Consider the following 27,911-nt stretch of genomic DNA (forward strand, 5'->3'; position numbering starts at 1 on the left):
GGGTGAGGGCAGTTGGGCTCTGGACAGCGCCGCCCCCACGCCTGTCCCCAGCATTGCCACTATCCAAAATAAAGCACACTTTCCTTTCCACCAGGGCTTCCCTCATGACTCAGCTGGTAAAGAATCCGCCTGCAATGTGGGAGACCTGGGTTCGATCCCTGGGTTGGGAAGATGCCCTGGAGAAGGGGAAGGCTACCCATTCCAGTATTCTGCCCTGCAGAATTCCATAGACTGTATAGACCACGGAGTTGTAAAGAGTCAGACACGACTGAAAGACTTTCACTTCACTTCACTTCCTTTCCAGCAACCTGGCCTCTTGAATGGCTTTTGAGGGGTGAACAGTGGGACCTGGGTTTGGTAATACTCCTAGCCCTCCCACTACCAGCTAGGTGTCAAGACCCATGGTGACCTCAGAAAGTTATGTATTGAGGATGTTAGTCTCACATTAGCTTGGATCTCTACTGATTTGGAATCTCCCTGCAATGTAGGAGACCTGGGTTCCATCCCTGACTTTGGGAAGATCCGCTGGAGAAGGGAATGGCAACCCACACCAGTATTCTTGCCTGAAGAATTCCATGGACAGAGGAGCTTGGCAGGATATAGTCCATAGAGTGGCAAAGATTATTATTATCTATTATTTATCTATTATCTATCTATATTATCTATTATCTATCTGTCTATTATCTATGAGAGCTATTATTATCTCTGTCCCTAACCATTTAGACTTGACTTACATGAGGGAAGAAACTTCTATTATGTAAGCCACTCACTGAGAGTTCAAGGCTTACCTGTTACAATAGGAAGCACAACATTAGCTACTACAACAATTATTCTTTTTTAGATAAACAATCTCTACTTTCCCCCTCACCAATGGTTTTAATGTCTTATTATCAACTATATTCAAAGTCAAAGCTGAGAATATTTTCAGGACTAGTAATCAAACAAAAATCCTTTTCAGGCCAAGAAAGAAAATACCTGTGTTAGTGTTACTCTAGGGTTCTATCCTATTCCTGGATTTAAGGAAAGTCTGGTTTAAAGTTAAGTCAAATTTGTAAAGTAAACCAGACTTTCCTTAAATCCAGGAAAATCCAGAGCTGTCTGTGTAGGCAGAATTCTAACATAGTCCCCCAAGTTCCCAGGCCCTGGTGTGTATACACTTTCTCTCAGTTATTCAATCAAACACAAATGTAGGTCCTACTCTGCAGGGGTCTTAGAGTTGTAATTAAGGTTGCAAATCTGTCTTTAAGGGAAGGGAGACTGCACAGATGGTTCTGCCCTAAGCACATGACCTCTTAATTTTTTACATTAGTTTTCATTGGGGCACAGTTGCTTTACAATGTTGTGTCAGTTTCTACTGCACAGCAAACTGAATCAGCTATCGGTTCAGTTCAGTCGCTCAGTCATGTCCGACTCTTTGCGACCCCGTGGACTTGGACTGCAGCATGCCGGGCTTCCTTGTCCCTCACTGCCTCACAGAGTTGCTCAAACTCATGTCCATGGAGTGACTGATGCCATCCAACCATCTCATCCTCTGTAGCCTCCTTCTCCTCCTGCCCTCAATTTGCCAAGCATCAGGCTCTTTTCCAATCGGCCAGTTCTTAAATCAGCTATGCATATACACATATAGCCCCTATTTTTCAGCTATCCTTCCCCTTTAGGTCATCACAGAGCATTCAGTAGAGTTCCCTGAACTGTGCAGTAGGTTCTCATTAGTTCTTTTCAGTTTCATTCCTTTTCACTTGTGCTGTTGCAGCATGTGAGATCTTAGTTCCCCAATCAGGGACTGAACCCTTGCTCCCTGTGGTGGAAGCGCAGAGCCTTAATCACTGGACTACCAGGGAAGTCCCACACGATCTCTTTAAAGGTCTTTTCTCTGGTTAGTCACAGAATGGAAATCAGGCATTCAAAACACAAGAAGGAGTCAACATGCTTTTGTTAGGTTGTAGACGGACAGGCCAAGGAATGTGGTGGCTGTAGAGTGGAGTTTGGCCCCAGCTGACAGCCAGCATGGAGTGGGGACTTCAGTTCTACAACTATGTGTCCACCAACCAGGTGGTCTAGTGACTCTGTAGTGTCCGACTCTCTGTGACCCCACACTGTAGCCTGCCAGGCTCCTCTGTCCATGGGATTTTCCAGACAAGAATACTGGAGTGGGTTGCCATTTCCTTCTCCAGGGGATCTTCCCCACCCAGGGATTGAACCTGGGTCTCCTGCATTGCAGGCGGATTCTTTACCAACTGAGCTACCAGGGAAGCCCAATCGTAAGGAAGTGAAATCTGCCAATGAGCATGAACGAGGTTGGCAGCAGAGTTTTCTCCAGAACCTCCAGTCAAGAATTGAGCCCAGCTGACTCCTTGATCTCAGCCTTGTGATACACAGCCTGGGTGGAGAACCCAGCCACATAGTGCTAGGGTTCTGATCTACGGAACCATGAGCTAATAAACAGGTGGGGTTTTAAAAATGTTTTTATTTACTTATTTGGCTGAGCTGAGTCTTAGTTGTAACACGTGGGATCTTCAATCTTCATTACGGCATACAAACTCTTAATTGCAGCATGTGGGATCTAGTTCCCTGACTAGGGCCTTGGGAGCATGGAGTCTTAGTGACTGGAATACCAGGGAAGTCCCAAATGGGTGGTATTTTAAACTGCTAAGTTTGTAATGATTTATTATGTAGCAACAGAAGACTAATACACCAGCTGAATCTCCTGCAAGATTTTCTGAATTAAATTTCTTCTGTAACAGTACATCATTAGTAGTTTAGAAACAGCCTACATATAATAGAACAAGGAAGAGGAGTTACTTTATTCTCTTTGCTTGACAGTTTATAGCAACATTTAAGAGAAGAATGGATCAGTTCCTCCGCCAGTGATCATCATAGGCAGTTACTGTGTATCAGTGCATCTTAGAGTAACTAATTGTACTGGCTTTGCATTTAACCTTATCAGGATCTAAATATTGGACCAGACACTAGTTGTGCAGCCCTGGGAAATCACTTAACATCTATATATTCATCCATAAAAATCAGGTTGTCAGTGAATATTAAGTAAAATTACACACTTGAAAGAACCTAATGCATACTAGCTACACAATAAATGCTAATTTCTTTTCTTACCAGAATAACTTAAATACTTCCCCAGCCTATAGTTTCTAAAAAGTTTATTTTAAAGTATAGTTGATTTACAATGTTGTGTTAATTTCTGCTGTACAGCAAAGTGATTCAGATACATATACACACATCACTGTTTTTCATATTCTTTTCCAATATGGTTTATCACAGAAGACTGAATATAGCTCTCTGAGCTATAGAGTAGGACCTTGTTGTTTGTTCATTCAATATATGACAGTTTGCATCTGCTAATTCCAATACTTTTGTTTTAGTGGTTTTCTATCATCTCACTTGAGGCTATTTTATTTAATAAGAGAATCACTACATATGCTGAAAGTGACTGAAAAATAAAGTCTTGAGGAAAGTGCTTCTACGTATAGTGTAGGATCCCCTGGAGAAGGAAATGGCAAACTGCTGCAGTGTTCTTGCCTGAAAAATCCCATGGACAGAGGAGCCTGGTGGGCTGCAGTCCATGCGGTCCCAAACAGTCAGACACGACTGATCAGGCATGCACACAGTGTAGGATCATTAAGATTTACCTCAGTCTTAACTGGAAAGAGACTTTGTCATAATGAGTTAGTAACAGTAAAATGTCAGCAGCCAGCGAGGTGAAGAGGCTGCTGCAGGGAAGGTGGTGCTGGAGGTCCACCTTTATACCTTTACTCACTGGGGCCCTGAGTTGCCTGGGTGAGGGGATGAGGGCGGGAACAGTAACCACACACACACAAGCACATCACCTAATACTTCTAGAGTGACCGTATTCTCTTCCAGGTTTTGACCTTGTTCCGATGGGGCACTAACTTCACAGCGATATTTCCCGGCATCATTTCTTGTAACATTTTTGATCCGTATGCTGAAATCTATCATCTCAGCTCGATCCTTAAAATCACCTTTTAGAAAAAGAAGATGATGATGTTAATAATGAGGCAATAACTTTCTATATACTACCTTCTTCTAATCACCTTGTTCAGTAACCACTGCAATTAATAAACTCAATTTAAAACCTTAAAAATCGTTTATGAGTGCTGCTATTTCTAATTTCTTTTTTTTTTTTTTAAGAATCTTATACTGTCCACAAAAGAACACTCAGTTTTAACCACTGGATTATTTTGAACTAAATCCCAGCATCATTGCATTGTATCCATCACTATCAACACTTTAAATTAAAAGCTCACTGTATATTCAACAAGAAGATCAGGGAGTATAAAGAAATGTGCAACAAAAAATTTTATAAAGAAAACACTGGATAAAGGTGGTCATATTTACCTACCCCTAAGTGCCAACCCCCTAAGCTTCTCAGTGATGACCTAGCTTTCTGGATCACCCGGAAAGAGGGTAAAGTTATTACAACTGAGCAGCGACCCTCCATCCCAACCCCACACCATCTTTTCTTCCATTCTGTCAAGAATTTAATCTTCCAGACCAGCAAAAACAACTGTTATTTTACATCCTCTAGGAGCGAGCTGAAAAATGAGCAGTCCAGGGCCTCCATGGAGTTCACCCACTTCTGTTCTCTGTCCTCTGCTTTTGCTGTTTTGTTTTGGGTCTTGCTCTCTCCTGGCTTCACATCACACTTGGAGAAGGCAATGGAAACCCATTCCAGCACTCTTGCCTGGAAAATCCCATGGACAGAGGAGCCTGGTAGGCCATGGCGTCCCAAAAAGTAGGACAGGACTGAGCAACTTCACTTTCACTCTGCTGGTTTCACATCACACTTACAGAAACACATTCTCAGTCACCAACCATGTCCTGTTCTCACTGGTGAATAAAAGGGTCTGGGGTACATGGTGCCCTCTTTCTCTCACCTCATTGAGTCCCCAACTTCTTACCTTGAAGAGCCTGTTGATAGTAAACCAAGGAAACACCATGCCCCAATTTCTTCCATTCCAATCTGGAGGAAACAGTTTTCTTTGGGTATTTACAGACTAAAATAGCCTCTAGAAACAACAACAAAAAATATTTGTTTTCTAACTGTTCCTCTGAGATTATATTTTACTTAATAGATTTTAAACAGCCTTATTCTTTTATCCATTCATTCATTCATTTATTCATAAATTTCCTCATCAGGTACCACGTTGGCTTAATTTAAAGATGAATGGAAAGCTCTGTAATTCTTTAACAAAATAATTTTGTGTCACTACAGTACTTTTGCTGGTTCTCGAGCCTCAGTTCCCATCCATAAAATAAGACAGTACCTCATACCAGTTGTTGAGTCTTCATATACAAATGGGCTTCCCTGGTGGATCACACAGTAAAGAATCCTCCTGCAATGCAGGAGGCCCGGGTTCGATCCCTGAGTTTCGGAAGATCCCCCAGAGAAGGGAAAGGCTACCCACTCCAGTATTCCTGCCTGGACAATTCCATGGACAGAGGAGTCTCACGGGCTACAGTTTACAGGGTTGCAAAGTCAGACACCTGAGCAACAAGTTTTCACTAATACAATAATAGATGCAAAGCACACATGCCTGGACGTAGAAAGTCCTTTACAAAAAGGGCTATGACTAATTAACTTTTTCTTCCCCATCTCAGTCTTCAAAGAGTTTAGAGCCCAGGAGAAGACGCAAATAAGATAATGGAGTTTCAGTGATGAGTGCCAGGATGGAGGTCAGCAGTGGATGCTTCACACCTACTGCCTGAAAAAGACACACCAGCCCAGGTCACTTTATCGAACTTCAGATGGCCCCTCAGCATGCAACCTTCTCACCCAGAACCCTTTGATAATCTTCTCTGTGAGTACATGAATACCAACCCAACATGGTCTCCAAAGAAATCGTTGACTCCTACCTTTCACCTCAATCCAGAAAAAATAGAAAAAGATTTAATCCAGGCCTCAGGTTTAACCGCCTCAATGTAGCTCACCAGGGTTACATTACCACAGGGAATTTACTGCACTTATGTCATAAAGGAATTCCAGGAACTACCCAAGGCGCCCTCTCTTTTAACTGTCTGAACAAGACGACGGGGAGGAAAAAACCAGTGCCTTCCTACCAACTGCTTCAAGTTGCCAAATGGAAACCTCTAGTCCTGCGTATTTTTAAGAATGTTTCAACCAGGCTCTCCAGAGTGTCAACTTCATATTTCTTTTTTTTTATTTTTTATTTTACATTGGGATATAGCTTACCATATTGTGTTAGTTTCAGGCACACACAAAGCGATTCAGTTACACATGTATATGTATCTAATCTTTTTCAGATTCTTTTCCCATATAGGTTACTACAAAGTACTAAGCAGCATTCTCCTCAACTTCTTATTTCTGAAACTTTTTTCCTTCACAGTATATTATAGTTTGACCTAAAAAACACTATATTTAAGTAGAAGAGAAACTATACTAAAAAATCCTTTCTATATCTCTGATACCATTAAAAATTATTTCAAGATGTTAAATGATATGGTAGATTAAAAAGCACGCTTGTATTTACATCACATATTCTATTAAAAATATACACATAATATGAACAAAAAACCTACATCAATATGTATGAAACTATTAACCCAGCCATGATTTCTATGTGACAGAAGTATGACTTTTCTCTTAAATGTAGTTTCTACATTTTTTCTTGCTCCACACACATTGCTAGAAATGTAGAAATAGAATAGCAGGTTATGGCAAATAAAAAGTAGGACAGAGAAAAAAGAAAGAGGAGAAGACAATCTGAAAGATGTTTTCAAGGATGTCTAAAGTTCTAAAAGCAGGTTTTATATTACAAACAGACATCATTTTAGAGACATGTTTACAATTATGCTACACAGACAAATGTGTGCCGAGGGACTTGTCTGAGGAAACACAGCTCGGTTCTGTTGATTAAGGAGAATGGGCGGTGGCCTTCCGGAGTCTTGAGTTTTAGATAGGTTTCCTTCCCGTATTTTGTTGAGTTTCCAACAATTAAACACACACCCACATTCATTTTTAGCACACACTCCTAGGTCTTAGGAGTACATTTATACTCAAATAATCACATTTTTTCACAAATCTAACTGGACACACACACACACACCCCTTTTGGTGAATTCTTCCTGATTTCTATATTCATCACTCTATGAAAAACCTCTGTAAAAATTATGTTAAATAGTGCAACCAACAGTTTTCTTCAGTGCAGAGACTCTATTCCAGCCTCAATCTCATTGACCATATAAAATATGGAGAAATGGAATTTGTCCAAAGTATATTGAGTACTTGCTTCCCAGGTGGCTCAGTGGTAAAGAATCCGCCTGCCAATGCAGGAGATGCAGGTTTGATGCCTGGGTTGGGAAGATCCTCTGGAGGAGGAAATGGCAACCCACTCCAGTATTCTTGCTGGGAAATTCCATGGACAAAAGGTGGGCTACAATCCACGGGGTCGCAAAAGAGTCAGACAGGACTTAGCAACTAAAGAACAACAATACTGAGTACTTACTGTGTGTCTGCCATTGTTCTTGAGCTATAGCAGTGAAATCAAAGATCCCTGCCCTTTGGGATCTTACAATCTGCAGGGGGTCAGACACACAAAAAACATCACAAAGCGAGTTATACAGTACATGAAGAGGTCATTAGTGCTATGTAAACAGGGCAGATCAAAGTCCAGGGAGTTTTTGAATGCTGGGGGAGGGGAATGCAATTTTTAAATAAATACAATAGTAAGAGCTTGCCTCATTTAGAAGGTGATATTTGACCAGAGACTTAAAAGAGGGAATTTGGATTTTTCAACTCCCTAGAATCTGAATTTCACCTTGTGGTTCTTCAGGAGTGCTACAAGCATGGAAACATTTTGACCTCGAAAGCTGTGAGAAACAGTACATCTGCTAGAAGCATGGGACCAACATCTGAGGATAAAGAACTCAGTGTACTTAGAAGCTATAGTTTTTCCAGGAGTCATGTATGGATGTGAGATTGGACCATAAAGAAATCTGAGCACCAAAGAATTGATGCTTTTGAACTGTGGTGTTGGAGATGACTCTTGAGAGTCCCTTGGACTGCAAGGAGATCCAACCAGTCAATCCTAAAGGAAATCAGTCGTGAATATTCATTGGAAGGACTGATATGGAAGCTCCAATACTTTGACCTCCTGATGCGAAGAGCTGACTCACTAGAAAAGACCCTGATGCTGGGAAAGATTGAAGGCAGGAGGAGAAAGGGACAGAGGATGAGATGGTTGGACGGCATCACCGACTCAATGGACATGAGTCTGACCAAGTTCCAGGAGTTGGTGATGGACAGGGAGGCCTGGTGTGCTGCAGTTGATGGGGTTGCAAAGAGTCGGACACGACTGAGTGACTGAACTGAACTGAGCTGGACTTAGAAGCTAACTACTAGGAACTTTCTTCTCTCTTTTCAGCCAAAATTCAACTCACAGCCAGCATGCTTTCTTTCTGTATATAGCCCTGGGGCTTATTATGCCATATTATGTGCTCAGTTGCTTGGTCATGTCCAGCTCTTTGCAACTCCATGGACTGTAGCCTGCCAGGCAACTCTGTCCATAGCATTTCCCAGGCAAGAATGCTGGAGTGGCTTGCCATCTCCTACTTTAGGGGATCTTCCCACTCAGAGATTGAACCCGCATCTCTTATGTCTTCTGCACTGGCAGGTGGAGTCTTTATAACTAGCGCCACATGGAAAACCCAATATGCCATAAATAGTAGTTTAAGGCACAGGCTTTGGAGTCAGACCTTTGCCATAAACTAGATGTTGCTACTGGGCAAATTATTTAACTTTTTATAAAAAGATATAGTTGTGTTCATATCTGTAAAATGAGAAGAGCAATATTATTCATCTTGCAAAGTTGTCATAGAGATTAAATGAGATAATGTATTTACACATTTGGGTGCACATGGTCCATGCTCCATAAATGGTCATTATTACTTTTACTCATGAGGTACTTCTCTTACTTACAGTTGTAAGCTTGCCCTGGCATGACAGAAATCCATACTTAACACCATCAAATATTTCCTACCAAATTACTCAGATTTGAACTGAAGCATTACCTGTGTTTGAGATAGCAAAGAAAATAATGTAGATATATATCATGTTTTCCCAAAACAAGGCATATTGAAACAGAAAAATGCACCAAGTTTTTCCATTAAGATGATTATTACATTGCCAAAAATACCTGTGTTGGTTTGGATTGAGAAAAGATAATTCTTTGTTTGGAAAAGGCATTCTTTTCAACATGCAGCAAAATAATCATTTTTAGGAATCACACAGAATCATTGTGAATATTCATTTTTCTAGTTGCTGTATTGTTGACTATTGTTTGATTTTCACTTCTGTGCTCCAGTTAGAAATCATCAAAATCTTATATAATGCAAGAATAGAATCGGTACTACCAAAGTAATTCTGACAGATTGCTATAAATTACTTCTGTGGAGAAAAGTATACTATTAAATTCTGACTTACTGCTCACACAGCTGAACACTCTCTGCATAAGGCTGCTCATATAATTTATAAGTCTGGGAGAGAAGCCCTCCTTTTACCCTCATTCTGCTTTTGGCATCACTATGGGAAATGATACAGAAAAGCAATACTGAAGAGAAGGAATTAATTCATAATTGATTGACTTCTGAGAGACAAGGGACAAAACAATGAATTGGGGGAACACACATACACATATACACAAATCAGAAAATATTTCAGTACAACTCAATAACAAAAATACAAACAACCCAGTCAAAAAATGGACAGAAGACCTAAATAGAAATTTCTCCAAAGAAGACATACAGACTGCCAATAGGCACATGAAAAGATGCTCAACACGGCTAATTATTAGAGAAATGCAAATCAAAACTACAATGAGGCACGATCTCACACCAGTCAGAACGACCATCATTAAAAAGTCTACAAATGACTAACGGTGGAGGTGTGGAGAAAAGGGACTCCTCCTATACTGCTGGTGGGAATGCAAACTGGTGCCGCCACTATGAAAAACGGTATGGAGGTCCCTCAGAAAACTAAAGACAGAATTACCATATGATCCAGCAATCCTACTCCTGGGCATATATCTGGACAAAACTATAATTCAAAAAGATACATGCTCCCCTATGTTCAATGCAGCACTGTTCACAATAGCCAAGAACATGGAAACAACCTAAATGTTCACCAACAGAGGAAGGGATAAAGAAGAGGTGGCTTATATATACGGAAGGATACTACTCAACCATAAAAAAGAATGCCATTGGCAGCAACATGGATGCAACTAGATTCTTATATTAAGCGAAGTCAGAAAGAGAAAGATAAATATCATATGATGTCATTTATATAAGGAGTCAGAAATATGACACAAATGAACCTATCTAAAAAAACAGACACAGACTCACAGAGATCAGATTTGTGGTTGCCAATGGGGAGGGACGCACTGGGAGTTTAGGATTAGTAGATACAAACTTTACACATAGAATGGATACACAGCAAGGTCCTATTGTACCACACAGGGAACTAAATGTCTTGGGACAAAGCATAATGGAAAAGAAAATTAAATAATGTATAATGCATATATGTAAAACTGAGTCACTTTGCTGTACAACAGAAAGTAACACAACACTGTAAATCAACCTTATTTCAATTTAAAAAAAGTAAATGCAAAAAAAGTTTTAGACTTTAAGTAAAATTAAGTTACTGTATAAAATATCCTGGAAATGAAATGTTGAAGAAGATAGATATTCATTTTGGCTTTACAGGAAGCCACGTTGGAATGATCGGCACACATATAAAATAAAATCAAAATGTAATTTTCAATTAAAAGGAGCAAAGGTGAAATTAAAAAAATAGAAAATGCTTATTCAAGATTAAATGAGACTAACATTTGATTGCAATAGATACACAAGTATTTTCCATATTAAAAATAAAACACGTTTTAAAGTGACATAAAAATGGTAAAGGGTTTTAGAGTGTTGAATATGTTTTGAAACTAGACAGAGGTGGTGGTCACACAACAGTGTGGATACAATGAATGCCACTTAATTGTTCACTTTAGTGTCATGAATTTTATGTTATGTGAACTTCCCCTCAGTACCTTTTTTTTTTTTTTTGGTAATGTAAGACTAAAATATATACTTTTGGCATCCTAATTCAGATATCATGGCATAGGGCCTGGGGGCAGGAATGAATATACATGGTAGCTAGTTGAACCCAATAGTAAGAACCTCCAGGAAAGGAAAAAGCAGGAGGAATTCCCTTTCTTTGTCCCTCACAGACATCCTGATCCATCTCTTTCTCTCACTTTGCCCCTTCACTGGCTTTTCCAGTCTCCTTTTTGGCATCTTACCCAGCCCTGTTTGTCTTCCTTATAAGTATTCTGTAGTCCCAAATTATTCCCAAACATTAATTTCTTTTCCCTACCATCTCCTCATTTAAAACTATGTCATGATAAAGAGTGTTTTATTAGCTTAATCATGAAAAATATTATGACTTCAAAGAACCTGAATAACCTAAATAATTAAGTGAATGACAGACTGGTTCTTATTAAAGCATATTTTTTTATTTAACAAGCACATGCAACTTACTATGTGCCGGCCACGACTGTAAACACTGGTTAAATCCTAGGTCATTTAATTCCTCCCCACATCAGGCTTCTTTTAAAATTTTTGTTTCTTTACTCCAAATCTATTTGGAGAAACCTAAGACATGCCTCAAAAGAGGGATCAGACATTTGAAACCAGTTTCTTAAACGTTTATCGTCTGAAGAAGTATCACACTTAAGAAGTAGGTTGCCCAGCATTATTAGTCTGTTCTAGGTAAAAAGATCCTTCAGAAAAGTAGTAGATAGTCAAAGTAGAAGTAAGTTTATAAAAACTCCTATAATTCTTTTTGGACAAGAAAGCCATGGGGTCGCGAAGAGTCAAACACGACTGAGCGACTGAATAATTTTGTTGGGGGGTGGTTATTGGATCCTTAGGGGCTTCCCTGGTGACTCAGTGGCAAAGAATCCACCTGCCAATGCAAGAGATGTGGTAGGTTCAGTCTCTGGGTCAGGAAGATCCCCTGGAGAAGGAAACAGCAAAGCACTCCAGTATTCTTGCCTGGGGATTCCCACAGACAAAGGAGCCTGGCGAGCTAATCCATGGGTCAAGAAGAGTCGGACATGACTGAGGTGACTGAGCATGCACACAGTAGATCCTTAAAGTTTTTTTAAAAATTGTTATAAAATACACATAACTTAAAATTTGCCTTCTTAATGATTTTTACTGTACAGTTCAGTAGTGTTCAATATATTCACATTGATGTTTAAGCAATCTCCAGAACTCTTTTATCTTGTAAAATTGAAAACTTTATATCCGTTAAATATCAACTCCTCCCATATAAATATTTTAAGAAGCTAAAATAAATTTAAAAAATGATACCCCTAATAGGCTATATTAATGTTATCTTAAATACACAGTGTGGTGTTTGCAGTGTTAATTTCCATTAACTAAATCGAGCTAACCTTGCAACTTTCCAAGATTTCCATCTCCCTGTTTTACAAATTAGATTTTTTTTTTTTTTTTGCTGCAAATACTTTATGTAATAAGAGACCTTCTTTGTACATCAAGCCTTTCATGGAATGTCCAAAATTTCCACTGAGGAGGTGGAGAAAGAGTTCTCTAGGCAGAAACGGCAGGGAGCAGCATTTCATCAGAGGGGCTAGTGTGAAGTGAGTTTCTGACAAATAAGACACGCATGTCAATCCCATGAGTTCTTCAAACAATACAGCGTGTGAAAAAGAGCAAGGCACTCTACCTTGATACTCTATTGCTGTGATCACTTGATGACCTTTTGAGGCAGAGAATCCATAGGCCTTATGATCTGAAAGATGAAAACAGATAGGATAATTAAAATAGTGCAAAGTCCATCAAGTGTCTGAATGGGATGCAGTATGAAAAAAAACTGGCCTTAAGTTTGGTGATGGTTTCACACAATTCATAATACTTCAGTTTTAAAGTATCAAAATCTGAAAAACTTAGCACGGGGAGCTCAGCTTGGTGCTCTGTGACGACCTTGAGGAGTGGGAGGGAGGCTTAAGAGGGAGGGGATGTATAGTATACATATAGCTGATTCACATGTGGGACAGCAGAAACTAATACCACATTGTAAAGCAATTATCCTCCAATTAAAAATAAATAAAAAAAAAAAACAGGAAAAGCCAAGGCAAACTATATAAGTTTTTTCCATTTCTACAATTCGGTTCAGCCCTGTAAGCATTTCCCAAAGCAAAACTCATGAATCTTTTTGCGTACCTCCCCTGACCCCTGCTGTCCCCACAGATAACACACACTTACAAGTTCAATTCTTAAAAAAGTGTTTGTGTCCTTAATTCAACCTAATATGTGATCTAGCACTGTCAAAGGTATCATTGTTCCCTGTGAATAAAAGCTAAGTATTTTTACTGTCCTATGTAAGACTATAAATTGTTTTCTGAGCTTAACCCCGACTATACCTAAATAATATAAAGTCCTTTAACATATTTTTGACTATGAAATGTATAGATAATATAAAATGCTTGTAAACATTGTATATAAAATTATGATGAAAAATGCAAACAGAACGTATTCGATTTCCTCCTAAACACTGCAATGACTTTTCCAGAACTGGTCCATAAGTTGAAATGACTGATGGATTATGAAGTCTGTTAGTGATGTGACGATGACGATAATGGTGATGACATCATCATCATCATCATCCCTGTAAACTTAGAGAAGTTTTCATTTCAAAAGGTGTTCTCATAAAGTCTTTTACTTGATAAAATTCAATAGCGGAAACGATTTAGTGTGGTACGCATGATCCAGGCTTAAATAACAAAGTAGCTGAACCAGGAGCTAAAAACTTTCTAATTCAATCTCTGATATGCTCATTTTGTATTATTTCACTTCATGAATGTCACTCTATGGCCCAGGTTCATGACCACATTTAAAAATAATTTCAATCACTTCCTATTAGTATGCAATTCTGAAATTTAAATGCTACAAGGACAAGATTATTTGCCTGTTGTATTCTCTGATGTAGTCCAAACACCTAGAACAATGCCTGGAATAAAGCAAAGCACAATAAATATTTATTGAACAAATGAATGAGACAACTTCTTATTGTTTACTAATGAGAAGAATCAAGTGAATGAAGTTAGAGCAAAATAATACTAATGAAGGGTTCCAGAAAACAAGTTATTCTTTTGCAAAGGTGTCAAAAATATTCTATAGATTGATGTTAATTATTTTAATGCAAAGCATTCTTGCTGGTCATCATGGGTAAACAATTGAAGCAAAGCAGTCCAACTGCTGTCTACTCAAAAATTATACATGAAATAATCTAGGATGAAATTAAATTTATCATCAAATCTAAGGAAGGTTATTTCTTGAAGACTTATTTCTATAATATACTAGAAATGCTAGTTTTCTGCTCATTCTACCGTCTGTTTTCTGTCTTCATATAATTTACTTACACTATTTTCGCCAAGCAAAAAATGTTGAGTCTGTTGCCATATTCAATGGACACTTTCAGTTTTTACCTTACTTGATCTTTCCAGGCCATCTGACTCTTTTGACTCCCTTGAATTCTGTGACATGATTCACTTCTAGTCTTCATTCTATCTCCCTGTGGGGTCTTCTTCCTCCTTGTTCTGCCCATCCATCCATGCCTTTATCCATTCACCAATTTATCTATCCATCCATTCATCCAGAAACTGCTTTCCTGACTCAACTATCTCCTTTCTACACAATCCTTCATACTCTTGATTTCAAAATTAATTTTTTATACTTTTATTGTCTCAACTACCATTTATTTGCTGAAAAATCTGTACCCCTGGCTATAATCTCTCTACTGAGATTAAATTCAAAAAGTCCTCTTTCTCTTGGGTATCTGTATCTATGTCTCCGTTTCCTACAGGCACCAAAAACTCATGGCAAAACAGAACTTAGCCTGCCCTCAAAAATTTTGCTTTCTTCCTATGAAATCTCAATACAGTGAAAGGTATCACACTCCACATGGTTACCTGTGCCAGAAAATCGAGCACTGCCCATGAGATATCCACCCTCTCATCCATTTACTCACCAGTTTCCAACTGCAGAATGAGAACTCTGTGTCATTCAGGACAATGTTTTGATATATTTGCCCCATCCCTTCTTTGTCCTCCCCCACCTTCATGTTGTCAAGTGTTATTTGCCTCAGGGAGGGGATGTGGGTAGCCAAAACCAGAGAGAGAAAACCAGGGTACTTCTTGCCTTTCCGTATTTAGAAACGCTGACCTTGAGGAAAATGGAAACGACTCACAGCTTAGGCAAACATTTGAGGGAAACCATCGTGAATAAAATATATCTTCTCCCTGGACTTGGGGTACAGAGGAGGAAGTGAGTTGGAGGACGCAGGCCTTAGTGAGCTCTTGAGAAAGAACAATAACTAACATTTATGAAGCACTTAGGCTTCCCAGGTGGCGAAGTGGTAAACCTGCCGGCCAATGCAGGAGACGCAGGAGACGCAGGAGACTCAAGCTCGTTCCCTAGGTCGTAGGAAATGGGGAGTAGGATATGGCAGCCCGCTCCAGCATTCTTGCCTGGAGAATTCCATGGACAGAGGAGCCTGGTGAGGTGCAATCCAGGGTCACAAAGTCGGACATGACTGAGCGCACACAGAGTAGTACGAGGCACTTGGATGTTAAGCACCATTCCCAGTGCTTTATGAGTATTAACTTAACTCTCATAACAATTCTTTATGGTAGGGTGCCATTTTTATACACATTTTTCAGGTAGGGAAACTGAGGCACAGAGTGGGTAAGAGACTTGGGCACAGTTATATAAGTAGTAAGTGGTAGAGCTGGGATTTGAACCTACCTCAATGATACCCAAAGTCCACATTACTTATTACTATTCCATACTGGGCCCCAAAGCACATTCCCCCCCAAGCTGAACTATGAGGAAGGGTTGCAGATTAATAAAGATGCCTGTTGGACAATTCCACCGGTCTAATGAAGATGAGATAGGTCAAAAATTGGTGGTTAAGATCAAAGCAAGGATTGGCTCAGAAGAATAACATGAAGGTGGAAGCTAAGGGGCTACGACTAAAGGGGGAGGATATCAAGGTAATCTCAGAAGGACGACTCTAGACAAGGGCTGCTCAACGCTGAGGTACTGACATTTGAGACTGGATCATTCCTTGTCGTGGAAAAGTGTCTTGTGCATTATAAGGTGCTCTGCAGTGCTTCCACCCACTAGATTTCAGGAGTATCCCTACTCTCCCATCTCAAGTCCTGACAACCAAAAATGTTTCTAGGCATTGCCAAATGTCCCCCGCAGATGGAATGGGCAAGTCATACTGGGTTGAGAACCACAGCTCTAGACTTACAGCTAAGGCTGGTTTGATGACCCAGGAATAGACTTAAGGGGAGCAAGAAACCATGAGTTCAAGGGTTTTGAAAGTTCCTATGAGATCAGAATTTCTTAACTATGAAATAATTTATTACACTTCTAGGAAGGAGAGAATAATTTTTCACATGGCATGGCATCTTTGAAGCATTCATCTATCTGTAGATTGACATGTAAATGAATCTTCTACTGTGCTAGCTTTTATCATTTCTAGAGAATATGTGCTATACTGGATAATTGTTTTTTCCCTTTTTGTCTCCTCTCTTGGAAGCCTGAACAGCAAATCTAATTGTGAAATTAAAAATCTCAAAAATCTACAAATCTCAAATGTCTAGTTCTACTTAACTGTTCAACGTTGTTAAACTATTCAGGTTCTACATATCCCTGAACTGTAAACATTTTCACTAAGGAAACTGGCAAATCTGTGTGAAGAATGCAGGCCTGAACTGATCCTTGAGAAAATTTATTTGCATAAACCAGTTAACCCATCTGGCTCAGACTTAGGGAGGTATTGGAATCACCAAAGAATAATTTCAAAATTAGTCCTTTTCTTGTCTATTTCAAAAACCATAAACGGGTCTAAGAACTCTTTTAAAATACTCTGTTTTCCCTTTTCCACATACTTCTGTCACATACCTATATGTCCTGTAGTCTTCTGACCCTCTCCCCACCCGTCACATCTTTCTTTTCCAGCTTCTCCTCTCCTTCCTCAGTTTTATTTTGTAGAGTCCAAAAGGAGGGTTTGGAAAATTTCAGGGCACAGAGGAAGGGGAGAGAGTAAGCTGGCCAAGTTGGCATCCTCTTAAACGAGCTGGAGGAAAGGCAGGGCCTCATGGGTCCTTGTGAATTACACCTACGTTTAAATGACATGATGGTTGAATGTTTTTGGCAGTTGATTCTGATTCTAAACCGTTATTCTGTGAAACTTTTGAAATACACTTTGAAAAAGTTTCTTTTCCCCTTTAGTAATGTGTAAATTAGTGCCCTCAGAGAAGGTCCAATTATGACTGGCATTTCTAGTGATTTTTGAACTGTTTTAGTACCCCTCTTAGACAAAACCATGAAGATTCATATTCCCTAGAAACCAGTTGAAGGGACAATGTTGGCAAAATAGGAAAAGGTAATCTTTGTTCCCTGCACATGATGTCTGTGAGCTTTTCAAACACCACACTGCCTACTGAGAATGTTTATTTTCTTTAGGAGTCTTGGATCTTCCTTCATTTGAGGCAAACATTAGTCTAATCTGAGACTGGAAGAGTTAGGACTGGGCTCAATTATCTTACCCCTTTCTCAGTCCCAGCTTTCTACTTGCTAAAACCTCCTTTGAGAATTATTTCTTCAATCTTCAAAAATTGCTTTTAAAGTTCTATGAAAAAGAACAGCTGTTAACATCAGTAATTTTAATTCTCTCATAACTTTTCTATGCACATATTTGAATAGGAGAAAAAAATGTCCCAGACAAAGAAAAATGAAGGAATGGTTCCACTGGAAAAGCTATGAATGCAAAAAAATTATAAAGGGGTTTAGGTCTATGATATTAATGAAGATAGCATTTCTTGGTAGCTGAATATTTCTTTCTATAATTTGAAGCATCTTCTTCTTGCTTCCTCTAATTCTATTTACTTCAAGGTTTGCCTTTCATTAAGCAAAAATATTTTTTAAAGTATGGTCACTTATGTTGAGCTTACACAGAAAGTTCTAAATTTTGAAAAGATAATTATAAGATTTCTACTTTGTTCCAGTCTAAGTCCTCGAATTCAGTTTTATTTCCCTAACTTACAATAACTCTATGGATGAAAACAAAATGTCCTATATAAACATTTCACTGGCAGATTTTAGGAATAGGATCTGTTGGCTGCTTTCTTGAACTGATTTTTTTTTCCTTCACTTATCTTGAGTAAGTTAAGTATAAAAATAAACAAAAAACTGTCATGTAGGTCCACTGGTTGAGGTCAACAATTGTTTTAAACTTAGCTACAAAACATCTCTCACAGTTATGGATATGTTCCAGAGCTGCTGGCAGAAGTTCATAAAGTAAGGTTAAGAGATGATTGTTTCCATAACTGCTAAACTCCAAGTCAAGTAATTCCTTTCAGTCAAATAAAATCTTTTTTTTTCTTTTCTCCGCCCCCCCACTGTAAGAATGAAAGTTATTATATTGTCTATCACCCACCTAGAATAATCTAGCTTGACTAAGAATAAATATGTATTCACACCACCACAATTTAAAAGTTTACTATAAAAATGTTATTTCTTAACACTTTTCAGTGGAGGGACTCAGCCCATACATACACATGTATCCATTACTGCTCAACCGAAACTATCACAGCATCGTCAATCTGCTATACCCCGAAACAAAATGTTTTGGTTATTAAAAATAAATAAATAAAAAATTTTAAAGAAACACAGATGTAAAGAATAGACTTTTGGACTCTGTGGGAGAAGGTGAGGGTGGGATGATTTGAGAGAACAGCATTGAAACATGTATATTATCATATGTGAAACAGATCGCCAATCCAGACTCGACGCATGAGACAGGGCACTCAGGGCTGGTGCACTGGGATGACCATGAGGGATGGGATGGGGAGGGAGCTGGAGGGAGGGTCGTGATGGGGAACACATGTACACCCGTGGCTGATTCATGCCAATGTAGGGCAAAAACACCACAGTATTATAAAGTAATTAGCCTCCAACGAAATTTTTTTTAAAGTGACATAGGAAAAAATAAATAAAAAAAATTTTAAATTACTACTTTTCATTAAAAACATGATTGGGAAAAATCGACATATTACAGAGGTTTGTTGTTTCTTTTGAAAGTACATTACAGAGAATACCATGCCTAGAAGCAAGTTATAAATATTGTGGGTATAAGTCATTTTCAAAAATAAAAATTAATAGGCATACGGCTTTGATAATCATTTATATACAATTATTAGAGGGACAAAATTTTTTTTTTTCATTTTGTGACCATGCCATGAGGCGCATGGGATCTTGGTTCCCTGACCAGGGATCAGACCCACACCCCCCTTGCAGGGGAAGCGCAGAGTCTTCACCACTGGACTGCCAGGGAAGCCCCCTGGAGCAACAAATGTGAGATCCACAGGGCTAGCAACAACAATAATGCCATCCAATATTTGTTACAGATAAATATTTATACGGACAGAGAGTAGCCCGAGGTAGAAATTAGGATATATTAGACAATATACTCATCTCTCTCACCATCTGTCATTCAACCGTAACAGGTCATAGAAGGGGAGGGAGAGAAGAGGGTGGGAGGAGGGAGAAGGAAAAGGGAAAAAGACACACAGACAGACACATCCTTCTAGTCTCCAACCGTTCTGGCCCTTCCTCTTAATGAGACACTGGCATCCTATTTTCCAAGAAAGAGAAGCTACACCAAAATGCAAGGAAAAACAAAGCGATGTTTCTGACTTGCGAGTTACCGGGTGGCTGATGTCCTGGGTGAGTTAATGATGACCCAAAGAACTCAAGGGTGATTTTGACAATGAATAAATTTTCCCCTTAAGAATCTAGCATCTAACGAAGATGTGACTCCACTCTGTGAATATCTTTACTTGACAGATGTGACAACTGAGAGAGGTTAAGGACCTTGCTCAAGGTCACATTAGAAAGCAGGGAAGTCAAGATGTGTGCCTATTTACAGCCAGTTTTGTCTGAGTACAAGGGCCTCCTCCCACCCCACCCCTCACCCCCCATCCTCACATCAGTGCAAGGCATTGGGAGAGATCAGTATCAAACATGATATAGTCAGACACACTGCAGACAGTTTCACAAGCATTATCAATATTTAGGGTTGTAAAAACATTATTCAGGGAATATATAACAAATTTCCATTTTAACAGAGAAAGTATTAATTGGCAAATGTTTATGATGAATGAATTAATTTGAACAAACTCTGCATATTTGTTATATACTACACGAAAGTTTTATGCCTCCTCCCCTTTTCCAATTTTTTAATCATTTGAGTAAAAGAAGGAGATGACACCACCCTTATGGCAGAAAGTGAAGAACTAAAGAGCTTCTTGATGAAAGTGAAAGAGGAGAGTGAAAAGGTTGGCTTAAAGCTCAACATTCAGAAAACTAAGATCATGGTATCCGGTCCCATCACTTCATGGGAAATAGATGGGGAAGCAGTGGAAACAGTGTCAGAATTTATTTTGGGCTCCAAAATCACTGCAGATGGTGACTGCAGCCATGAAATTAAAATACACTTACTCCTTGGAAGAAAAGTTATGACCAACCTAGACAGCATATTAAAAAGCAGAGACATTACTGTGCCAACAAAGGTCCCTCTAGTCAAGGCTATGGTTTTTCCAGTGGTTATGTATGGATGTGAGAGTTGGACTATAAAGAAAGCTGGGCACTGAAGAACTGATGCTTTTGAAATGTGGTGTTGGGGAAGACTCTTGAGAGTCCCTTGGACTGCAAGGAGATCCAACCAGTCCATCCTAAAGGAGATCAGTCCTGAGTGTTCACTGGAAGGACTGATGTTGAAGCTGAAACTCCAAAACTTTGGCCACCTGATGCGGAGAGCTGACTCACTTGAAAAGACCCTGATGCTATGAAAGACTGAGGGCAGGAGGAGAAGGGGCTGACAGAGGATGAGATGGTTGGATGGCATCACCGACTTGATGGACATGGGTTTGGGTAAACTCCGGGAGTTGGTGATGGACACGGAGGTCTGGCATGCTGTGATTCATGGGGTCGCAAAGAGTCGGACACGACTGTGCGACTGAACTGAAAAGAAGGAGAATTGGTGTCTTGGAACTGAGTATCAGTTGTTTTCATAACAGTATACTCATTTAGTAAATTTAGGGAAACGTTCACAGCATTCAGTGACCCAAACAACTGGACAATTAAATTTTTTCATGGGATATCCACAATGAAGTAAATAAATTAATTTCTTACAATAAAATAAATTCTCAGAAATGTCAAAGTCTTCAAATGCTTCACAGTGGTCAACAGTATCGGACAGCCATCAGTGGCTGAATTTCTCACCAGATATTCCACACTAGGACATGAAAGAAGTCCTTCAACCATTCTGAGGTTTTTCTTTGATATTCCTCAAGTGACGACCTCAGCCAAACACAATTCATTAACCAGTGGCAGTGATTATACATTTTAGATAGATAACAGCAGTCCACTCAAATCCAATAGACCCTCAAGACAAGATGAAGAAATGCTGTCTTCCAATATTGATATTAATAAGAATCACATACTCAAAGCAAGGCATAAATATCAACCATTCAATATTTTAATTGGTTTTCCCTAAGATTAAGGTGCCAGGAAGTAATGGTCCTAACACTACATGAGTGTAAAATAAATCATTACTAAAGATGTCACAGGCACAAGGAATAAAGGTCAGTATAATAAAATGGGAGATAGTTCAGTTCAGTTGCTCAGTCACGTCCAACTCTTTGTGACCCCATGAACTAAAGCATGCCAGTCTTCTCTATCATCAATTCTTGGAGCTTACTCAAACTCATGTCCATAGAGTCAGTGACGCCATCCGACCATCTCATCCTCTGTCATCCCTTCTCCTCCTGCCTTCAATCTTTCCCAGCACCAGGGTCTTTTCCAATGAGTCAGTTCTTCACATTAGGTGGCCAAAGTATTGGAGTTTAAGCATCAGTCCTTCCAGTGAATTTTCAAGACTGATTTCCTCTAAGATTGATTGGTTGGATCTCCTTGCAGAAGACTCTCAAGAGTCTTCTCCAACACTACAGTTCAAAAGCATCAATTCTTTGGCGCTCAGCTTTGTTTATAGTTCAACTCTCACATCCATACATGACTCCTGGAAAAATCATAGCTTTGACTAGACAGACCTTTGTTGGCAAAATAATGTCTCTGCTTTTAAATATGTCTGAAATTAAAAGACACTTGCTCTTTGGAAGAAAAGCTATGACAAACCTAGACAGTGTATTAAAAAGCAGAGACATCACTAAGCTTCAATATAGTTTTTTAGTTTTTTAAGATTAAAAGTTCAATACTGCCACCAGCATTTGATAGTTACATTTTTCAGAAGCAATGAACACACTAATTCTCAAATAAATAACTTTTGAGAAGAGGCAATCCAAATCACTTCCCCAGAATTTTGATTAGCTCTGTTTAAAGAGCTAAAACCAAGTTTCTGAATCTGGATTCTGAACTCTGGTTCTGAATCTCTATGGTGTGCAAACCTGCACAGAAAGTTCCAACAGCTGTCAATACAGATTACTCAGTGGGGTCAGGGGACAATGAAATGGTTATTCTAGAGTCATGTGATGTTTATAAGTCCACTTAAGTGATGCATATGAGAAGATAGCTCTCTACCATCTACTAAGCTCTCTCTATCCTCTATTCACAGACGTTTGTTTTAAACTTTCTTTACACTTCAAGAGTTTTATCTCTCTACCTTACTGAGTGAATTTCAAAAATCACTAACAATAGTGTAATCAAAAAAGTTCATTTTTTGAAAGTATGAACATACATCTATAAGTACAAATTGTTTTACAAAATATGTTCAGTCATGTCCAGCTACTTGTAACCCCATGGACCATAGCCCACCAGGCCCCTCCGTCCATGGAATTCTCCAGGCAAGGATACTGGAGTGGGTTGCCATTTCTTTCTCCAGGGGATTTTCCCAACCCAGGGATCAAACCCAGGTCTCCCACCTTGTAGGCAGGCTCTTTAGAGTCTGAGCTACCAGGAAAGCCCTGTTTTAGAGAGACTAGCATTAAAAGGATCAAAAAGATCTCCAGCATCACCCATCTGTTAAAAGTATAATCAGCAAAGGAAGTTATCTTTGCATTTCTCAAAAGAAGCTAGAGCACTGCTAATGTTTTTTATCTTTTTCTGGATTAGAAGACTTATAAAAATATAACGAAGAGATACACAATAGGAGACAGGCCGACCATGAGTTTAATACCGTATAAGCTTTGGAATCCTCCCTTGCCTGGATGCATCCTAAGGCCCTGGACATAGACAGGACCCAGGAATTTGTGCACATTTTGTAAAATTTCCAAGGAAAATGCTGTTTTTTGGTAAAACTTTTCTTAATAAGAACTCTAAATAATCCATTCTTGAACACAATTATGGACGGCTCCTTATTAATGAATTTCTTTTTCTTTCTAGATTTGACCACCCATGATAGAGAAGGTGGGGTTTCCCAGGTGGTGCTAGTGGTAAAGAACCCATCTACAAGTGCAGGAGAAGTGAGAGACATGGGTTCAATCCCTGGGTCAGAAAGATCCCCTGGAGAAGGGCATGGTAACCCTCTCCAGTATTCTTGCCTAGAGAATCCCATGGACAGAGGAACCTGGTGGGGTACAGTCCATAGGGTTGCAAAGAGTCAGACACTACTGAAACAACAACTTAGCACACACACAATAAAGACAATAGTCTCCAGAGTCCATTTTCTGATAGCTCAACCTTTAAAACACTAAGATGTTACGTGATCAATTAAATTGTAATTTCTTTCTCAAATTTTAATTCTTAAAATATGAGAGTGGTATAGATTTTATTTTTCAACTCTCCTGATGGATGATTCATAAAAGTTTTAGCCCTTACACTTCATACATGTGTTATTAATTAAATTCTATTACCATAAATGCTTCCAAGAGAGATCTGAAAACTAAGGGAAAACTTCCCAGTTTATTGTTGCTTCATGCTTCCTTTGATTAATCTTCAGGAAGCCAAAGGAACAAGAGCCACTTATTTTGAAATGCAGAACTGGGAAACAATGGCTTGGCATTGCTTAACCGTCATATCTTACTACTGTCAGGCAAGACTGCTCTGGGTTAGCTACTGTGATTTCTAGGGTGTTCAAGTTCAAGATAAAGTCAGTTCTCTGATTCATTCTTTTATTTCAAAGCTGGTCCTACACATCTGTGAGCTAACAGCAAAATATACCTTTTAGGGGTAGTCAATCAGGCCAAGTGAAAGAAGTGATTTAATGAGCATCTGTGTTATGGACTGAATGTCCGTGTCCCTCCAAAGTTAAATGTTGAAATCCTAACCCCTAATGGGATGGTATTAAGAGGTAGGGTTTGGGGGAGGTGATTAGGTCATGAGAATGGAATCCTCATGAATAGGATTAGTGTCCTCATAAAAAGGGACCCCAGAGAGCACCCTCACGCTCTCCACCATGTGCATATACAAGGAATTTGCAGTCTCCACTATTCAAAATCCCCCAAAGTGAAAACAAACCAAATGTCCATCAACTGATGAATGGATAAACAAAAGGAGGTCTCTCCATACAATGGCATATTATTTGACAATGTAAAAGGATGACATACTGATAACATGCTAAACATGGATACTACAATATTGTTATGATAAGTGAAAGAAGTCAGTCACAAAGATCACATATTATATGATTCCATTTTTATGAAATAGGCAAATCCAGAGACAGAAAACAGTATGCAGTGGCCAGGAGCTGGGGAAGGTGGAAATGGAGAGTGACTGTTACTAGCTATGAGGTTCTTTTAGAGATAATGGAGCTATTTTGGAATTGGATAGTGGTGACAGTTGCACAAGTCTGTGACAATGCCAAAAACAAACAAACAACCCATTGAATTATCTACTTTAAAACGGTGAATTGTATGTGAATTATATCTCAATAAAGCTGTTTTTTTTTTTTTTTAAAAAAAAAGAAGAATTTGGCAGTCTGCAATGGGGAACAGGCTCTCACAGATGCCAAGTCTTCCAGCACATTGATCTTGGACTTCTAGCCAAGAACCATGAGACATGAATGTCTGTGGCTATCCAGTCTGTGGTATTTTAGAGACAGCAGCTCAACATAACCAAGACAATCTACATACATTTGAATCAGTGGGGCCTACACAGCTGCATCCTGGAATGGTCAGAAAATGAGTATGTCCTATTAGAAATCCGATTTTTGATATTTATTCAGATCAAGTATTTAAAAAGCAGACAAAGGTATTTGCGTCCAAATATGGTATGTAAAAGTCTATCTGCCATAACATATTTCAGATGAAATGATTTTGACATTCTATACAGCATGAGGAAAACTGAGTCTGTGGCAGAATCAGCCAAATATATATTTTTAATTATATAAAGTCAGTCTTGGGGGCTTCCCAGGTGGCACAGTAGGAAAGAATCTGTCTGCCAGTGCAGGAGATGCAGGAGAGGTGGGCTCAATCCCTGGGTTGGGAAGAGTCCCTGAAGAAGGAAATGGCAACCTGCTCCAGTATTCTTGACTAGAAAGACAGAGGCGCCTGCCAGGCTGCAGTCCATGGGGTTTCAAAGAGTTGGACATGATTGAGCAACTGAGCATGCACGCTCGCAAAGTCAGTCTTAGCATTTCAAGTTTTTGATGAGGAAGTATTAGAACTGACTTCACACCTCTGAGTATAAACAGCTGAAGAGTATTGTACTGCCAACAATGCCACCTTCTATGGATTGGCTTTTTGACTGAATATTATCTACAATCAAACAAAAAGCAATATTAAAGTCCAGATGGGTGAGGAAAGGGTAGTCTGAGTGACTGAACTGAACTGAACTGAAGTCTTTATTCCAGATGCAAACAGAATCATTTTTTGTCTTCAGAAAGTCAGAACTGACAGAAAGGAAATGAGATTTAGCTAGGCTTAAAACCACCAGGGTATGAATGGCTAGTCACATGGCCTTGGGAAAGCTACAGCCTTGACCTTATAAACCTTAGTTCCCATTTAGGTAAAATGAAGCTAATAATGCCTTCCTTATTGGTTGCAAAGATTAAATTAAATGAAGTATCTGACTGCTTAGCCTTGAACATGGCCCACGGTCCATTCTCTACAAACATTTGTTTTTCCTTTCCTTCTCCTCACTCCACATTGTTTTTTATCCCAGGTGGTGATGCAAATTCAGTGTTTCACAAATGATTCCATAGTAGTCATATATTAGGATGGACTGTAAGAATAGAAAATGAATTCTTATAGTTATTAGTTTTTCCTCCTTTCCATTTACTTATTTCGGATGAGCTGTGCAGCTTGTGGGATTTCAGTTCACCAACCAGGGATTGAACCCAGGCCACAGCAGTGGAAGTGCTGAATCTTAAGCACTAGACCACCAGGAAACTTCCAATTTTCTTCCTTTTAAAATGACCAGCTTGACTTCATTACAGTGGCTGCTTAGAGAAGGAAGCCCGAAGATTTAATTCTTGCTTTGACATGTTTGGGATAGGGATAGCCTCTGTGGACAGAATTTTGTCATTTGTAAAACATGATTTTTGATGACACCTTCCCTACCTACCTTCATCTGACATAGTTCACCATACCCTTCTCCCTTGTATCACTTCCAGTCCAGGACAACACACCTGTCTGGTTTTCCTTCTCATGGGTCTTACCCTGGGACATTTTCTTCCCTTTCTTAATGATGTGATCCAAACTGTATAATATCATATATGAAATGAATCGCCAGCCCAGGTTCGATGCATGATACTGGATGCTTGGGGCTGGTGCACTGGGATGACCCAGAGGGATGGTTTGGGGAGGGAGGAGGGCGGGGGTTCAGGATGGGGAACACATGTACACCCGTGGTGGATTCATGTTGATGTATGGCAAAACTAATACAATATTGTAAAGGAATTAACCTCCAATTAAAATAGATAAATTTATATTTAAATAAATAAAAGTTTTTATGCACAATTTAAAACAGCACTGTGATGGTTAATTTTGTGTCAACTTGGCTGGGCCACAATGCCCAGATATGTGGTCAAACATTATTCTGGATATTTCCATGAGACTGTTTTAGATGAGATTAACATTCAAGTAGGTAGAATTTGAGTAAAGCAGATTCCCCTCCATAGTGTAGGTGGGCCTCAACTAATCAGTAGCAGTTCAGAACAGAACAAAAGACTGACCTCCCCCAAGGAAGAGCAATTCTGCCTACAGACAGCCTTGGAACGTAAACTGCAGCACTGGCTCTTCCGGGGTCTCCAGCCTGCTGGACCACTGTGTAGATTTTGGATTTGCTTGCCTTCTTAATCACATGAGCCAGTTCCTTAAAATAAATCTCTCCACATATCTATCTGGGGTTTCCCAGGTGGTACCAGCGGTAAAGAAGCTGCCCGCCAATGCAGGAAACAAGAGATGTGGGTTTGATCCCTGTGTTGGGAAGATCCCCTAGAGGAAAACATGGCAACCCACTCCAGTATTCTTGCCTGGATAATCCCATGGACAGAGGAGCCTGGCGGGCTATGGTACATAGGATTGCAAAGAGTCAAACACAACTGAAGTGACTTAGCACAGCACAGCATACCTATCTATACACACACACACATATCTGACTGACTCTGTTTCTCTGGAGAATTCTGACTAAAATACAAGCATCATAATGAATTACAGGAATAAATTAATCTTGAAGTGTTTAATACAACTCTTCTTTGGTCCTTTTGGAGATTTGGCAACACACTGTAATTTTAAAAAAATGTTTGTAATCAACTATTTTCTGAGAAAGCTGATCTAAAACAATCTTACAAAATCAATCACCGACTTTATAAGTTT

General features: G+C 39.3%; 1 protein-coding gene across 7 annotated transcripts in view; it reads right to left on the reverse strand.

Moving 5' to 3' along the window:
• JAM2 (junctional adhesion molecule 2) overlaps positions 1-27,911 on the reverse strand; it is an 80,646-nt gene that overhangs the window by 19,688 nt on the left and 33,047 nt on the right. For 4 of the 7 annotated variants that reach the window (XR_011248597.1, XM_069549863.1, XM_069549887.1 and 1 more), the window contains exons 2-4: positions 12,794-12,859; positions 4,938-5,045; positions 3,846-3,998 (exon numbers count right to left, since the gene is read on the reverse strand). Coding sequence is in view for 6 of the 7 variants with exons in the window: in XM_069549863.1 (XP_069405964.1) it covers positions 3,846-3,998; positions 4,938-5,045; positions 12,794-12,859 (327 nt within the window). In the remaining variant the exon portion in view is untranslated. The remainder of the gene's footprint in view (positions 1-3,845; positions 3,999-4,937; positions 5,046-12,793; positions 12,860-27,911) is intronic. The other 3 variants (XM_069549896.1, XM_069549876.1, XM_069549903.1) reach the window with 2 other exon arrangements.

This window comes from Ovis canadensis, chromosome 1 (genome assembly GCF_042477335.2).
Source record: "Ovis canadensis isolate MfBH-ARS-UI-01 breed Bighorn chromosome 1, ARS-UI_OviCan_v2, whole genome shotgun sequence".
NCBI lineage: Eukaryota > Metazoa > Chordata > Mammalia > Artiodactyla > Bovidae > Ovis > Ovis canadensis.